A 15660-nucleotide genomic window follows, 5' to 3' on the forward strand; every position below is an offset into this window, starting at 1 on the left:
ATTCCTGCTTCTGAGAATTCCCTCCCTGGCTCTCCATTGCCTTGCTGCCCCTGCAGACATGGGCTTCTTAAATGATGGCAGTGTAAAGCTGTGGTTTAGCTCAGAAGGAAGGCCTTCAGAAGGAGGGGTTTGCAAGCCCCCAGTTGCTTTGAAACCCAAAAGAATTTCCTCTGACTGGGGACTTTCCGGCTCTTATCATTATAGGGGAAGAAGAGGCAGATGGCAAACCAAACCCCACCCCATCTAGTCTGCATGTGAGCACACCATTTATTTCTGGTGGCTCTGCAACACAATGTGTGTGTACCACAGAAGCAACACATGGACACCATGAAGAGTCCTTCACATGTTAGGTGCACTCAACAGAAGTAGCTGCCTACGGTTCTTGACACACAAAGAAGCTCTCTAAGGATCCTCTGTTCTGATTCCTTCTCAATTTGTGTGTGAAACAATAGACGCCTTAACCTGCTCTAGCTGTGACCTCACAGGATGGCTGGAAAATTGTTTGCTTGCATGCTGGAGAAAGCTGTATTAAGATCTTCTCCTCACATGGCTGTCATTTGTTCAGGGTTCTCAGAGTGACTGTGTGACATTGCCTGAGTTTGGCAGATGGATTCAAATAAGAGGTGTGAGAAGGCCGAACTGGATTGTGTGTTACATTTCATGGAAAAAACACACTCACAGACACACAAAGAAAAAAGGAAAAAAAACTAAATACAACACAGCAAAATGGAAAATAATTAAATATATTATTTTCCAGTTTTTGTACACAACCCCCCGACCCTTAGATTTTGAATTAAAATAACTTGGTATGTACGTTGGAGATTTGCACCAGCCCCTTTTCTTCATGTTGGACCTCATTTTTCTCTTGGACACCCTGCATGGCAGAGGGCTGGTGGGCTGCCATGCTGTTGGCTGAGGAGTGGGTGAACCCAGGTGTTTTATAAACACTTCAGGCAGCAGAGCTCTCCTGTCTGGGCTGGCTTTCACTTCCAAGGACTAAAGTGTTTCTCAGTTTCTCCTGCTGTTTTGTTTCTAGGGCTTCAGGAACTGTTTATACGGCGATTGACATCGCCACAGGACAAGAGGTAAGTGTCAAAAAATCCCAGCAGATTCTGCAGCTGTTGAGTGCTTTCCCCTCTGGTGTGAGCTATGGCTGGAGCTTTGGGTGGCCAGTAGAGCTTTCCTTCAAAGGCTGTTTCTCTGAAGCATGGGCAAATGTCAACTGGCAAAATCCATCATCTGCTGTCTTCAGCTTTTCAGCGAAAGGTCTTTAAGGGCAGTGTGGTTCTGTGCCTCAGTAACTGAACACTTACTGTGGCCATATGTTTGCCAGCAACACTGGATCTGAGGTTTTCGTAAATGCCTGAAAAGGTGCCTGTGAATTCCTAGAATCAATGAGAGCCTTGGTGCTCTCTGTGCTTGGCTGGATGCTTCACCCATAGATCTTAAGGCCAATTTTAAGAGATTAATTTTTTTACTTACTCTGTCTTCAGAACAGGTTGGTGCTCTCCACAGTATTGTTGATCCCACCCTGCTACCATGTTATATTATCCCTGAATGTTTTTTTTAATAGAGAGAAATCTGCTAAGAAATTCCAACAACCTTTGTGCTGATAAAAAGTAGATAATTTTTATTGCCAGTATAAATGTATTGGTTTAGAAATTGTTCTGGCTCTGTTCCCCATTGTGCATCAAGTTGTGCTGTTACAGAGAATGTTGGTCTAGATACACAATTTAATTCTGTTCATTTACAGCATAAAATCTGCCTGTGCATGTGGCCACAGACTGGTTAGGAATGCAATTTGTAAAATCAAAAGATGTGTCATGGTTAAAGGCTTTGGGAGAACCCTGGAGGTGGCCACAGATTCACCTGTTGCTGGGAGGAATAAATAGCTTTGTTATATTGCTTGATTTCGGAAAGACTGTCCATAGATGGCCAGAAAAAAGGAGGGCAGTGGTATCTGTCAGAGAAGGACACGGTCTCAGTCTTAATTACTAAATCTGTTAAGGCATCCACGAGCTGATGGTAACTGCCATCATTCAGGCCCAATTTATCTCAGTCCCAGGTTTGAACAGCAATACTGTTTACCATTTGTTCGATCACGCATTTGGTCTTCAAAGTATAATGCAAGACATAGTTCAGGAGAAATCATGTTTTGGAAATTTAGTTTTGTGTTTCAGTCATACTGCAGCTGGTAAGAAGTCAGTTGTGTTTTGGTCTGGTGTCAGTGACAGCCTGTTACAGTGATCATATTAGTGAAAGACGAGGTTGTGTCTCAGAGAATCCCACTGCTCTTTGGGGCTCCAGCTTCAGGTTCCTGAATTCTCTTTTCTGGCTGTCAGCAGAGATTCAGATCTGAATCTTTCTGGTAGTTCCTTATACACCTGCAGTGCTGCATTTGGTAAATGCACTTAGATTGGAGTCTCCAAGGGGTCTAAAAGGCCTAAGCCTTCCTTATAACCCTAGGCATATCCATAGAATACCAACACATGGATTATTTCTTTTTAGACCCTGACTATAACTGCAAATGTAAACTGTGTTAAAAGAGTTTTCTTTAGAGGAGCAAATCAAAATTTCAGAAGTTGGGAAGTTGCTAGGATTGTGTTTTTGTTACGGAGCAACATCTGTCATGTATGTCTGTGTTTGCTTTGTTATGCAATCAAGAATAGCAGGTGATGTAATCAAAAATCATGTAATTGTTCACTGCGTGTTCATTCTGATCTTGTGCAACAGACTACTCAGGTTAATGGTTTTTAATGTCATTTTAGGTGGCCATAAAGCAAATGAATCTCCAACAGCAGCCCAAAAAGGAACTAATTATCAATGAAATCCTGGTCATGAGGGAAAATAAGAATCCCAATATTGTTAACTATTTAGACAGGTAAGTTGTTCTGGTATTATCACGGGAATGGTCGTTTACACACTGCAGGCCAAAGGTTAAAAAAACCTTTTGATCACTGCAGAAGATGGAGCTCTTTATTATTTCTCTACTCATCTCCAGTGGATGGGAGGAGATTGCACTGGCTCTGCATTAGTCTTTTCTGGCGTACATAGTTTGAATTCTATTTTCAAAAACCTGGATCAGCCATATCTTACTAAAACAACAGTCTGTCAGCTCCATGTTCCAAGTACCTCAATGTTTTTTTGTTCTGGGGTTTGTTTTTTTTGAAGTTGATCAGATTTTCTGTGTCTTGTGCAAAGTGCTGACAAACCATCCTAGAAATTCTTTCCTTTGGGCTGTTTTCACTATTTTCTATTGCTGGGGATGCCAGGAAGACTAACTTATTGTTTCCAGAAACACCTAATTTGACAGTTTTTTGATTGCCTTTCCTGTTTCTGAGTATATGTTTTGCAAGGTTTTCCAAACACTTGACCAACTTCTGTCCTCAGTGGTGCACACCCTCCTCCCATGGATAACTTTGAAAGTTGTGTTGCCTCGCTCCTGGGGTTAATGATGGAATTCATGAGTTAAGATGATGAACCAGCTGGTGGCAGGTGTCCTGGTTCCAGTTTTATCTTTGCTGTTACTAAAGTGCATTCTTCACTTGCTTGTCACCTAAGACATCTCCATTTTCATGGATGTGCCTTTCTCATGTAGACTGTGCAAATTCCAAGAACTGTGTAGCCTAGAAGGAATGTCCTTTTCATTTTATTTTGTCTTTATTTGCAAGTGACCTGGAGACAAAAATCACTTGTACGTTATGATAAGTCGTTGATTTAGCTGTGCACATTCATCTCCACAGCATTGTTTTCTCCTTTCAGCTACCTTGTTGGTGATGAACTGTGGGTGGTGATGGAATACTTGGCTGGAGGTTCTTTAACCGATGTTGTCACCGAGACATGTATGGATGAAGGACAGATAGCTGCTGTCTGTCGGGAGGTGAGGTATCCCACTTGTGCTTCTGTTTGCATGGACAGGATGCTGCTTCTGTTTCTGTGATGTGTTGTCATTCATTATAGGGAGAAGAAAGAGCAGATCCACTGCAGCGGCAGTCATTCTGTCTGTGTTTGCAGGGAACAGTCTGTAGCAACAACTGATGTTTCCCTTTCAAAAGCTGATACAAGACATGACTCCTAACAGTGTTGGAGCAGCAAGCTCTTCTCTTGACAGCACTGTGTTCTGCCATTCCTCACCATTCCCCTAGAAAAGAAGGATCTTAGAGCCATTTCCTTTCTTGTGTGATGAAATCATGCCATGAATTTTTGCCCTTACATTTCTTTTTTTCTCTTATCAGTGCCTGCAAGCCCTGGATTTCCTTCATTCCAACCAAGTGATCCACAGAGACATCAAAAGCGACAATATTCTTCTTGGGATGGATGGATCTGTCAAATTGAGTAGGTATTCTTGGTCAAGTGCAGCATTCCTGGATGTGGGGTGTGGGATTGCTTTTGAGTGACGGCCAGTTCTCCAAAAGTGGTGCTGGTGGGTGTGCCTGGTCCCTTGCTGAGGGCACAGCTGCAATGTGCAGAGACGTCTAGAGGGAAACAGGGTGTCAAGAGTGGCTTTGCTTTGTGTATGATCCTTCCAGATTGGAGGGAGTTACAGTCTAAAGCTTCAAGCGACTAAGTAAAAGCCACTGCATGTAACTTGAGGGTTTCTTTAAGTGGCCAGTTCCATACTACCTTGGCTACAGCCCCGGGGAATCACAGCATGGCTGCTTTTCCAGCTAGATTCCACAGTGCATTCTCAGACTTAAAGTGGGGGATTCTTTTGCTTGGTTTCATAATTCAAGCTGGCTTTAACAGTATTTGTTTTTCTCCTCAGCTGATTTTGGCTTCTGTGCTCAGATCACCCCTGAGCAGAGTAAACGGAGCACAATGGTGGGGACTCCTTACTGGATGGCACCAGAAGTTGTAACAAGAAAAGCATACGGCCCCAAAGTGGACATTTGGTCACTTGGGATCATGGCAATAGAAATGGTGGAAGGAGAACCTCCTTACCTTAATGAAAATCCTCTCAGGGTAAGGTGAAATATCAGATACCGCTGTCTTTCTAATCTGGGCCATATTTTGTCTTCCATGAGCTAAAGTCACATTTACATCAGCTTGAACTAGTTCTACAAAGGCCCACTTCTAAAAATGTTCCTACAGCACATCAGTATCTGCTGTAACTTTGATTGGATCACTGTGAGAACCTCAGAGGAGAAGTGGCATGTGCCTGTGCAGAAATTTGCCACTTTGGCCTTCAGCGATGCTTGAAATTTCTCATACCCTTTTTGAACTCTCTTTGAGCTGTATCTCCAAATGACAAAAATTTTCAAGTGCCATACTTCTCCAGTTGGGGAATTTTTATGAAAAGCATTGGAGCTGTACCTGCAGGCACAGAACTCTTTTCAGTCTCAGGCTGATAGATTACCTGAACCTTCCAGGAAAGGTCACTGGTTCTAGTAATGCCATCAGTATTTATTATCAAACACATTCTAAAAGTACCTTTTAGCACAGATACTTGTAGTAAAGTAGTGTATTTTGAAGTTTTCAGTTTTATCCTAATGTCTTAAAATGAAATGGGCAGGTCTTACACCAAATGAGTGTGTAGTAGTGGAGGAAATGTATACCAGGATAAAAACTTGTGACTGACAGCTGAAGCAAAATGCTGCACAGTTAATTCCTAACACAATGCGGGAATTTATGAGAAAATTAATTTTTACCTATTACATACATATTTTTTGTAATTAGAATAGAGCATGACCTTTAGCTTTGTCCCTGCTGTAAGGCTGTGCTTTCTCTGGTCTGTGACACCCAGACTGTGTATTGCAGACTGACAGAAGAAACTACAGAAGGGTCAGGACATACCCCCCAGCTGCTTAAGAAAATAGTACATCAATTATACAAATTTCAGTCTTTCACTCTTTTTGAAAAAGGTTCCTGAGTTTTCTTGGAAGACTGCCTTTGCTTTGGTACGTGCCCTGGGGTTTTTGGTTCCAGGGCACACGTGTGGAGTGTTGTGCACTGTGTCACCTCATTAGGGTGGATAAGAAGGAAACAGGTTTGGATTCAGAGTGGTGCTGAATAAGCAGAGTGCACTGTAGCTGGCAGGGTGGTGTTAGGTCTCTGTCACTGCAACCCTGTTGTACCAGCAGAGAACTTTACACATCACAGTTTTGCTTGTTTCCTGTGAACCCATATTTCACTTGCGAAAAATGCAGTTGCCTTGTATAAGGCAGCAAAAACAGGTGAAAAGAATTAGCATTATTGATCCAGATGCTGAAAATTCCCTGCTTCCTTAATCTCAAATGTTGATTGGGGCTCCTCAAGAAGCCTCAGGTCAGCTGTTAGAATCATAACTGGATTTCCTATTTCTGACCAAATTCACAGTCAGATATTCTTGAGATCTGTGTAAGAGGTCTCAGCTGCCTCCAAACAGGAGAGCTTATAAAGCAAGACTGCTTTTTACAGCAAAATTTTTTTAACTGATAGCGCACAGTAGTTGTTGGATTTCTTGTAATATATAGTGAATAAATTTCTTCATAGCCCAAGCCACTTTCTCCATACCAAGCTTTCAGTATTACAGCTGCCAAAACCTCCTGTTTCTTGCCTGGCTTGAGGCTTCATCTTCTGGGATGGGGATGTCATTAATGCATTTACTTGAGTATTAAAATTAGTTGAGGGTTACCACAGGGATGGAATTATTCCTTTTTCTGATGAGACTATTAAAAGTTTTACCACGTAAGTGAAGCTGATTTGAAATTTAGAAACTGCTGAAAGATAGTTGAAGGTGGCTCCTGTCTGCCCAGTTATGCCTTTTCATCATAATATATTTGTGCATGCAACTTCACATGTCTGTTGAACATGAGGCTCCAAATGTTTCTGGATTTTATCCAAGGAATAAGCTGATGGATGTCTTTTTTTTTTATCCAGTAACAATTTTTTATCAAGAACAGAGCAAAAGGCTTGATGAGTTTTGTTTTATGGAAGCCATACTGTAGGGACCAGTGAGCACTGCAGAGATGCATTTTATGTAATAATCCTTTGAAATAATATATTTAGACCACACTGACTGTTTAAAATGGCCTGTAAAGCTGTGTCAATACTTGTAGAAGTAAAATGTGCTGATGTAGTTCCTACTAACTAGGTCAGCCAATGAAATCAGCTGTCAAGGCAAGATCATTTTGATGTTGGAATAGCTGTGACTGCATCAGGGTTTTTTGGGGTTTTTTGCTGGGTTTTTGTTGTTGCTGTTGTTGCTATAGGAAAGTCATCTCCAGCCCTCTGCTAGGGAAGAAACTGCCAGTGGAGATTGAAGCTTAAAAATAGGGTGTATGTGAGCGTTTCTGGGTATGAATGAAACAATCTTCTGTTTCCTTTGTCTCCAGGCGCTGTATCTGATAGCTACAAATGGGACACCAGAGCTGCAGAACCCGGAGCGACTCTCAGCTGTGTTCCGAGACTTTCTCAACTGCTGCCTGGAGATGGATGTGGACAGGCGAGGGTCTGCCAAGGAACTTCTGCAGGTAAGATATGAGGCAACTGCAGGTGAAACAGATGTCCAAGGGATCGGTTTTCTCGTCAGATAAAGGCATCAGGCAGATAAAGGCATCAGGCAGCCCTCCCCCCTATATGAATGTCCAGTCTTGGTGCTTTCCAATGTAGAATCCTACAACAGTTTGGGTTGGAAGAGACCTTTAAAGGTCGTCTAGTCTGACTGAGCCAGGATCTCTTAAACTAGGTCACGTCGCTCGGAGCCCCATCTGGCCTGACCTTGAATGTTTCCAGGGATGGATTTCCACCTACAACATCCCTGGGCAACCTGTACCAGTGTTTCACCACTCTCCTTGTAACCAATTTCTTAATTAGATCAAATCTAAATTGATCGTCTTTGGGTTGAAAACTGTTCTCTCTTGATCTGTTGCAACAGGCCTGCTAAAAAATGTGTCCCTAACTTTCTTACAAGCCCCCTTGAAGTACTGAAGAGTTGCACAGTGAGGTCTCCCCAGGGCCTGCCCTTCTCCAGGCTGAACAAGCCCAGCTCTCTCAGCCTTTCCTCAGAGGAGAGACGTTCCACCTCCTGGTCATTTCTGTGGCCTTGTTTTGTACTTTTGGGAGTACATTCAGTTGTAACTCTTGGCAAAAGAACTGAAGTAGAATGATACCAGGTATAGAGACCTGAAATGGTGGTGGTGGGGGAGGCACCCAGTAAAAGCAGTCGCAGCCAAGCTGTCAGAGATTTGGCTGTGGGAGGGAGGAGGCTGTGGGGAGTTCACCATGAGCCTCAGAGGGGGCCCCGGCTTGTCCCTCCTGCTCCTCTCTTAGAGGTTTCTGCCACTATGCCCCATTTTTAGTGGTTTCTGCCACCCAAACAGGGACAGCTGAACAGGACTTGTCCCAGCTCTGTTTGCTTCCTGCACAGTCAAGCTGCTCCAGATTTGCTGCCAGATTTTGTGGCAGAGAGGGAGCTGTAGAATGTGCCACTTGACTGTCCCTGCTGGGAGGGAAGTGCCAGCCAGCACAGGAGGGCTAGGGGATGGAAAGGTAGACACTGCTCTCCCTGCAAGCCAGAGCTGACTCCATCAGCACTCTCCCACTTGTCTCCCTGCTCTTGACTTGCTGCTGAAAACCTGTACCTCAGTACAGGTCTTGAGAAAACACATAAGCCTAAATCCTACTGGGTTAAACATTTCTTAGAGGTATTGGAGTTTCCTAAAGAATGACTTGCACGCATCTTTTTTGACAATTAACACAGTTTGTGTCTTTAGAAAGGAGGAACCTAAGTGAGTCTTTTGAGTTTCCTGAAAGGAACAAAGCTCTGGGGCAGCAAGCAGCATTCCCAGAGCACTGGCAGGGCAAAAATCCCAGCAAGCTGAAGACACCTGGATAAATAGATTGGTAGGTGTGTGGGCCATGTTTGCCTGTGATAGCAGTGTTCTGGACGTGAAGGTGGAAGTGCAGATGGTCCCCTCAGTCCTATTTCTGAGTATTTCTGGTAATGAGTGGAATCCTGCTTGAGCCTGTGAGGAACTGAGTTTGGAAAGTAATGGTTCCTTTTTATTTTTTTTTTTCCTTTGGGCAGCATCCATTTTTAAAATTAGCCAAGCCACTCTCGAGCCTGACTCCTCTGATCATTGCAGCGAAGGAAGCAATTAAGAACAGCAGCCGCTAGCACTGCAGGTCGGCTTTCTGCCCTGCCAGCTCGGAGCAGGACTGAGAACACAAACTCTGTAAAACCTCAACTCTCGTGCTGTGGGACAGATGGATGGATGAACAAACCAACGGTCACAGTCATGGTGGTAGGACCACCCCAGTTCCTCAAGGAGTAAAAATTATCATTTGTCTTCTTCCTGCTTTCTGGCTCCTTAATTTATTTTTAAGATGAATCGGGGCTAAGGACAGAGAGGTAATGACAGAAAATGCTTTGCTGCCTCAATCATTTCCAAGATAAAGTAAATTCAGTTGGAAGATTCCCTTCCTTCTCACCCTGTGAATAAGCTGTACATTCACTTTTAATTCAGTTCTTTCTTAACGATGTAAAGTCGTGTTTATGGGGTTTTTGGTATGGTTTGGAATTGGAGAAGGGCAATTCTTCATTCATCAACTCCAGACTGCACTGCCTTTTGAATACAGCCCACTCGCAAGGTTTTGCCCAGTCATGGTACTTCTAGATGAGGGAGAAAGTGCAATTGCATTTCCAACCAAAAAGGAATGAAGAGTGGGACAGACAAAAACATCCTGTGGAGATACAGGCATTCAGCTGGGACTGTGTAGTGTTTTAATTCTTGCCAATTTGATTTGTACCCCTAACTGCAATCTCTTTGCCTGGGTGAGAGCCTTACTCAGCTGAAAAAGCAGAAAGATCAGTCGGTGTGCTGAGAACAGGCTCATCTGATGCAAAGCTGTCAGAGCAATGTGAGGGGAGAGGGGGCCCAGCCATGCCTGGTGCTGAGGCCCAGCAGAGCCCTGGCAGAGCCCAGAGCAGCCTCAGCATCAGCAGATCCAGGCTGGAAGGAGGCACTGGTGGTGACAAGAAGCAGCAGCCTGGCCCTGAGTGCCTCTTCCTGGGACAGGACTAATCCTCCCATCTCAGAGCCAAACTGAGCGTGGGCTGCTCCCCTGGGAAATCATGGCCATGCTGTGAAATGCGCAGCCTGATGGAATTGGCCATCCTGAGTCTCTGCAGGAGTGGAGAAGGGCAAACAGAGCAGAGCGGTGGTGTCTCTTCTGAGGGTGCCTGTTCTTCTCCCAGCTGTCTTGTAGCTTCTGGGAAAGGTTTGTAGTGTCTGCGGAATTCTCGGCAGAGGGTGAGGGAGCCGGGCTGCTCTGCAGGCTCCTGCACAGGTGAGTGTCCTTCAGGCACAGGAGTTCTGCCCTGGGAATCAAGGCTGACGCGAGGGACAACCTGCACAGTTCAGATCTGCAGGAGCCAGTGCAGCAGCCAGCCCTGGAAGAAAGCGCCTTAAAACCTGGAGTTGTGCACTGAGCAAGAGCAAAGGTGTGAAATGCAGAGTGGATTGCAGAATTACTCAGAGGCACCAGGCCAGCATGCTCTCTGCTGTCCTACATATGGCAAGCACTGTGTAATGAAGCTCCGAGTTGCTGCAAGAGAGGGAATCAGGGATGTGCCTGAGGATTGTGCTTGACTAGTCAACAGATTTGGAAGGGAGCAGAATATTTTCAGAATGCAATTTGTGTTTTACTTATTCATTGCTGAAAGACACAGTGTGGCTTCACTCAGTAAAAGCATTTGCACGGCGTATTTGTTGCTGTATTTTAGGAGTACAACTCATGCAGGACCTTCAAAACAGCAACTGAAGCAACACACCCAGTGAGCAAAAAAAACCCCACAGTAAAACAGCTTTCTGCTATAGATCTCCCTGTTGGCCTGGTCCTGAAAAGGGTTAAGTAGCCTTTAAGGCACTCGCTGCCTTCATGTCTGGCCAGCAGAAATGAAGGATGCTTAGGCTGTTCTTGAATCAGGCCAGGAGCTTGTCTGGCTTTGGTGTCCTGTTTAGTTGCAGTCTGTGTGGCAAGTGTCCTTACTGTTGCTACTCTCGCTTGCGCTGGCCATCCCAGTGTCCTTAGCAGAGGCAACAGGCAGAGGCAACCCTCCTTGAGTTACCACGGCTAAGTAGGAATTAACTTTTCTTCATTTCTTGGGGAGCACAACAGGTCCGATTTTTCAGATGGCCAAATAACACGCTGAGGCGAGCAGCTACGGTTTCTTGAGCTGGGAGAACATCAGGAGGAGCTGAGGGAGCTGCCAGAAGCCCACAGCTGAAGCGACAGTGGCTGACACGACCTGGAGCAATGGCTGCCAAGCTTTCCCTCCATAAAAAAAGCCCCTGGGGAGCAGGAGTGGCCAGAACAAGCAAACAGGCCATAGCACAGCAGATGGTGCAGAAGGGCGTGCAGGAAGGTGCTGAAGCCCTGCCAGCTTGACCGGGGAGCAGTGGTGTCCACCCAACAGAAAGCCTTGGCTTCTCTCAGCTCTGCACCCACCACGACCCACGCAGCGGCCCAGACGGAGCTCTGGTGGGATCATGCTGCCAGCCAGGTGTCAGCTGCAGGCTGTGCCCTACTCTTAGGCCAGTCCTGGTGGCAGCAGCATGAGTACAACTGTGGGACGTGTCCACTTTGGGCCAGAGCTGCAGCAGGAGGTGAATAGCGGCAGGAGTATCCGAGCTCACTGTGCCCCTTTCCAACATTTACCTGGCTAAGGGGGAGATCCCAGCTGATTGGACTATGGCAAATGTGACATTGATCTACACGAAGACCTGGAAGGAGGATCTGGGGAACTACAGGTCTGTCAGCCTGACTTCAGTGCTGGGAAAAGTCATGGAGCAGATCATCTGGAGTGCCATCACACGGCACATACAGAACGACCATGGGATCAGGCCCACGTAGTGAGGGTTTGGGAAAGGCAGGTGCTGCCTGACCAGCCTGATCTCCTTTTACGACAGCATGACCTGCCTAGGGCATGAGGGGAAGGGCTATGGATGTGCCTACCTGGAATTCAGCCTTTGTTAGTGTTTCCCACAGCTTTGTGCTGGAGAAACTGGCTGCTCATGGCTTGGATGGGTACACTGTTTTCTGGGTAAAAAACTGGATGGATGGCTGGGCCCAGAGAGTGGTGGGGAATGGAGTTACATCCAGCTGGGGCTGTCACCAATGGTGCACCAGGGCTGGGTACTGGAGCCAGTTGTGTTCAATATCTGTATCAGTGATCTGGACGAGGGGATCAAGGGCACCCTCAGTCAGGTAACACCAAGCTGTGTTGGGGTGTTGATCTGCTGGAGGACAGGAAGGTTCTGCAGAGGGATCTGGACAGGCTGGATTGCTGGTCCAAGGCCAGTTGGATGAGGTTCAATGAGGCAAAGTGTCAGATCCTGCACTTGGGTCACAACAACCCCCTGCAGTGCTCCAGGCTTGGGGAAGAGTGGCTGGAAAATGCCTGGTGGGAAAAGATCTGGGAGTGCTGGTTGACAGCAGCTGAATTCCAGCAGCATACAACTACCTGAAAAGAGGTTGGAGCAATGGGGGAATCGGTCTCTTCTCCCAAATAACAAGTGATGGGACAAAAGAGGAAATGGCTGCAAGTTGCACCAGGGAAGGTTTAGATTGAATATAGGAACAATCTCTTCACCAAAAGGCGAAGAGATTGGTCAAGCATTGGAACAGGCTGTGCAGAGCAGTGGTTGGGTCACCATCTCTGGAGGGATTTAAAAGATTTGTAGATGTCGCACTTGGGGACAGGTTTAGTGGTGGACTTGGCAGTGCTGGGTTGATGGTGGGACTCGATGAGCTCAGAAGTCTTTTCCAACCTGAACGATTCTGTTCTGTTTAGAAGACTTTGTTTCTCTTGTGAGGTCCCATTTTTGTCTGTCAGCTCAAGATCTCTGTCTGTAGGAAAAGCTTCCTTGCGAAAGAGTAATTCGGGCTGGAGATGGGCTGCCCTCAATGTGTAAAGCATTCATCAGGATGAAACATGTTTGTATTCCTGTAAGAAGTGAAGAAATGAGTGACAGTTTCTGTTTCCAGTATATCTTTTTTTTTTCCTGTCCACAAAAGAACAGACAGCCGTCCTTTAAAAGGAAAGCACTTTGTAATGGCACATGTTTGCTGGACATACACTCTAAATATTTCTGTTGATAAACTACACTGTTTGATTGCGGAAGGGAGGAATTTCCTATTTATTTCCTTTACCTATAAATATTTCAGCATCTCTACGTTAAAAAAAAAACCCACCACCACAACTTTCCAGAAGACAGCAGGTATGAAAAAAAAGGAAATCAAATGGTAGCTTTTTTTTTCTAATCAGTGTATGCCTCAGCATACAGAATATTGTTGGCATTGACTTTTTAAAGACAACCGCTGTTCTAAGAGGCCTTACTTTTTATTTTATTAAATACTACATTTCTTTTTCTTTGCATCAGCAAATCTAGAGATTTTTCTTTTAAAACCAATTCCTGTGAGGCAGACAAGATTCAGCAGAAATAATCTCTGCCAGTGGCTGTTTTCAGCATGGACTTGCCCAGCTGAGGCTGTGTGACATGCAGGGAAACGTACCTCCAGTATCCCTGTGGCTCCGTGCTTGGGACAGTCTCTGGTGCTAATTCTCACTCACTAGATACTGAAAGATGGCAGCTGTGTTTGTATCCTCCCAGCCTGGAAATTAAATGTAGAAAAGACAGAAATATTTTTTAAAAAAACCAACAACACAAACCCACAAAAATCCAGTCCTGAGGAGGCTAAGTCTTGTACATTATTTACAGGCTCATAGAGTATATTAGGATTGACAATAGTATTGACCTTGCAGAAAGGAAAGAGATAAATACTGTAAAATCTCTGGAGCCACCTCGGGTTTTCTGACTGCTGTCCTCAGATCAAGCAATTAGTTATATATATTTTTGAAGTATTAGAAATAGGCTGTTTCTGTTGCAAAATGAAAACTAAAAGTTTCAGACACTTTCATTCCAAGGTTTTAAAAGATTGGTTAATTGTCTTCATTTTAAAATTAAACAGTGAAATACCCTATCCAGGAACTTGACTATGATTCCCATCCTTGCAATGAAGACATGTGAAAACAATCTGATAGCTCACTGTGGTTTAAATGTGTTTCGGGACAGAAGCATAGCAGTAAAGTCAGGGAAGTTTGAGAAGCACAGAAAAGTTTATTTATTTAAGAAAAAAAAAGGGAAAAAAGATAACCATACCTATGTAAAATTCCATACAGCTCCTGCATGCACTCCTGGGAACCTGCACGGGGGTGGATCTTACAGTGCTCTCAGGGTTGGATCCCAAACTTGGGCTGGAGTTACATTCTCACTTCTTGTGTCCAGTGCTTCTGTAAATATATGTGTATTTATTCTTCATCTTTGGCTACTTGTTGGCCACTCCACTACAGACAAAAGAACTCAAGGGTTTGTGCTGAGTTTCTTTGAGGCCAGTGGCTGCGCTTTGGCAGGTCTTTGAGTCAGTCCTTCCCCATGTCCTGCCACCAAAAATTAAGCACATTCTAGTCACCACAAGAAGGGAAATACCTGTCTCCGGTCCTCTAGTTCCTCTAGTTGTAAGAAATGTCACTATACTCTATTGTCCATATGGCAGTTATTTCCAATATATAATCCTTGGTGTGGCTACTGAATATTCCTCACACTGAGCATGTAAATATCTGTATTTCTTAGTCCAGTCCTGAGCAAATCCAGTGAGCAAAGAGCCAGAGAGAGCCTTGTGACATCTACCATTAAAGGCAGGAGTCAGTGTTTCTTCGCTTGACACCCAGAGCATGCACTCTAGTGCCAGCTTTGCCTTGCTAAGTGCTACCAAGCCAGTGGTCCATACACCTTCCTGGTGTCCATGTTTCCTCTTGGACCATTCATTCATGCCCAGATGTGCAGCAACTTAATGATGGGTTGATGAAGACCTATAAATACAAGTGTTCATCTCCTTTTTTTTTTTTCCTCTCCTCTCCCCAGGTAACTATCTTCAATTTTATCCCAAATTTTCAGGAAGCAGACAAAGGATGACCTTTGTCTTTCAAGAAAAACCATCCAAGTTTTTTCTGAGTGTGATTTGCACTTCAGGGATCTTTGAAACTTCTCTTTGCTTGTGTCTGTCCTTGAGCTGACAGGGTAATTTTATTTTTCTGACTGAAACTTGCAGAATCTCACTTACCCATCTCTTTTTGGATGCAGTTTAGAGCTGAGTGCCATAATCCTAGGTGTGCATCGTGCCTGCAAACCATTACTGGCCTGAGCCTACCAACAGTTGTATGTACCTTTGGTTACAAGAGTAATCTCAAAAGAAAAAATGGTCTTACAGTAAAGAGGAGGAGGGATGCCCATATGCTCTGCATGGGTGCCCTTTGGGCTGCCACATGGGCACGAGCCTGCAAACTTCGTTCTTGCTGCTTAGCAGTTCCCCCAGGCAAGCACTTGAGTTCTGCAAGAATCTGACCCTGACTGAGGAAACTGGGGGCAATATCATTAGTTTAAGTTGACAATATTGAAAGCTACTAATTGATTTAATAGCCTATGATCACAGTAGCTTTGCCCTGCACAGTTTTCCAGCAGACCACACATCAGCTTCAGCACTTATGTGTCAGGTACCATCTGCTCTGTTTGGTGGCACCTTGTTTACAGCTGCTGGAGGTTTGTGAGCAGCACCTGCTTTGCCCAACGAAGGTACAAAGCCAAAAGGAGCGTAGTTGGGTGCCATGGCCTGGGATGG

General features: G+C 44.8%; 1 protein-coding gene across 10 annotated transcripts in view; it reads left to right on the top strand.

The window, feature by feature from the left end:
- The window catches only part of PAK3 (p21 (RAC1) activated kinase 3), a 132554-nt gene that overhangs the window by 114893 nt on the left and 2001 nt on the right, over positions 1 to 15660 (top strand). For 9 of the 10 annotated variants that reach the window (XM_017743135.1, XM_017743133.1, XM_017743136.1 and 6 more), the window contains 7 exons: positions 1037 to 1085; positions 2769 to 2881; positions 3763 to 3880; positions 4236 to 4335; positions 4766 to 4962; positions 7314 to 7451; positions 9008 to 9188. In XM_017743135.1, coding sequence (XP_017598624.1) covers positions 1037 to 1085; positions 2769 to 2881; positions 3763 to 3880; positions 4236 to 4335; positions 4766 to 4962; positions 7314 to 7451; positions 9008 to 9097 — 805 coding nt within the window. In that variant the 3' untranslated portion in view covers positions 9098 to 9188. Of the gene's footprint in view, positions 1 to 1036; positions 1086 to 2768; positions 2882 to 3762; positions 3881 to 4235; positions 4336 to 4765; positions 4963 to 7313; positions 7452 to 9007 lie in introns of all 10 variants that reach the window. The other variant, XM_017743131.1, reaches the window with a different exon arrangement.

Source organism: Corvus brachyrhynchos, unplaced genomic scaffold (assembly GCF_000691975.1).
Source record: "Corvus brachyrhynchos isolate BGI_N302 unplaced genomic scaffold, ASM69197v1 scaffold398, whole genome shotgun sequence".
Classification (NCBI taxonomy): domain Eukaryota; kingdom Metazoa; phylum Chordata; class Aves; order Passeriformes; family Corvidae; genus Corvus; species Corvus brachyrhynchos.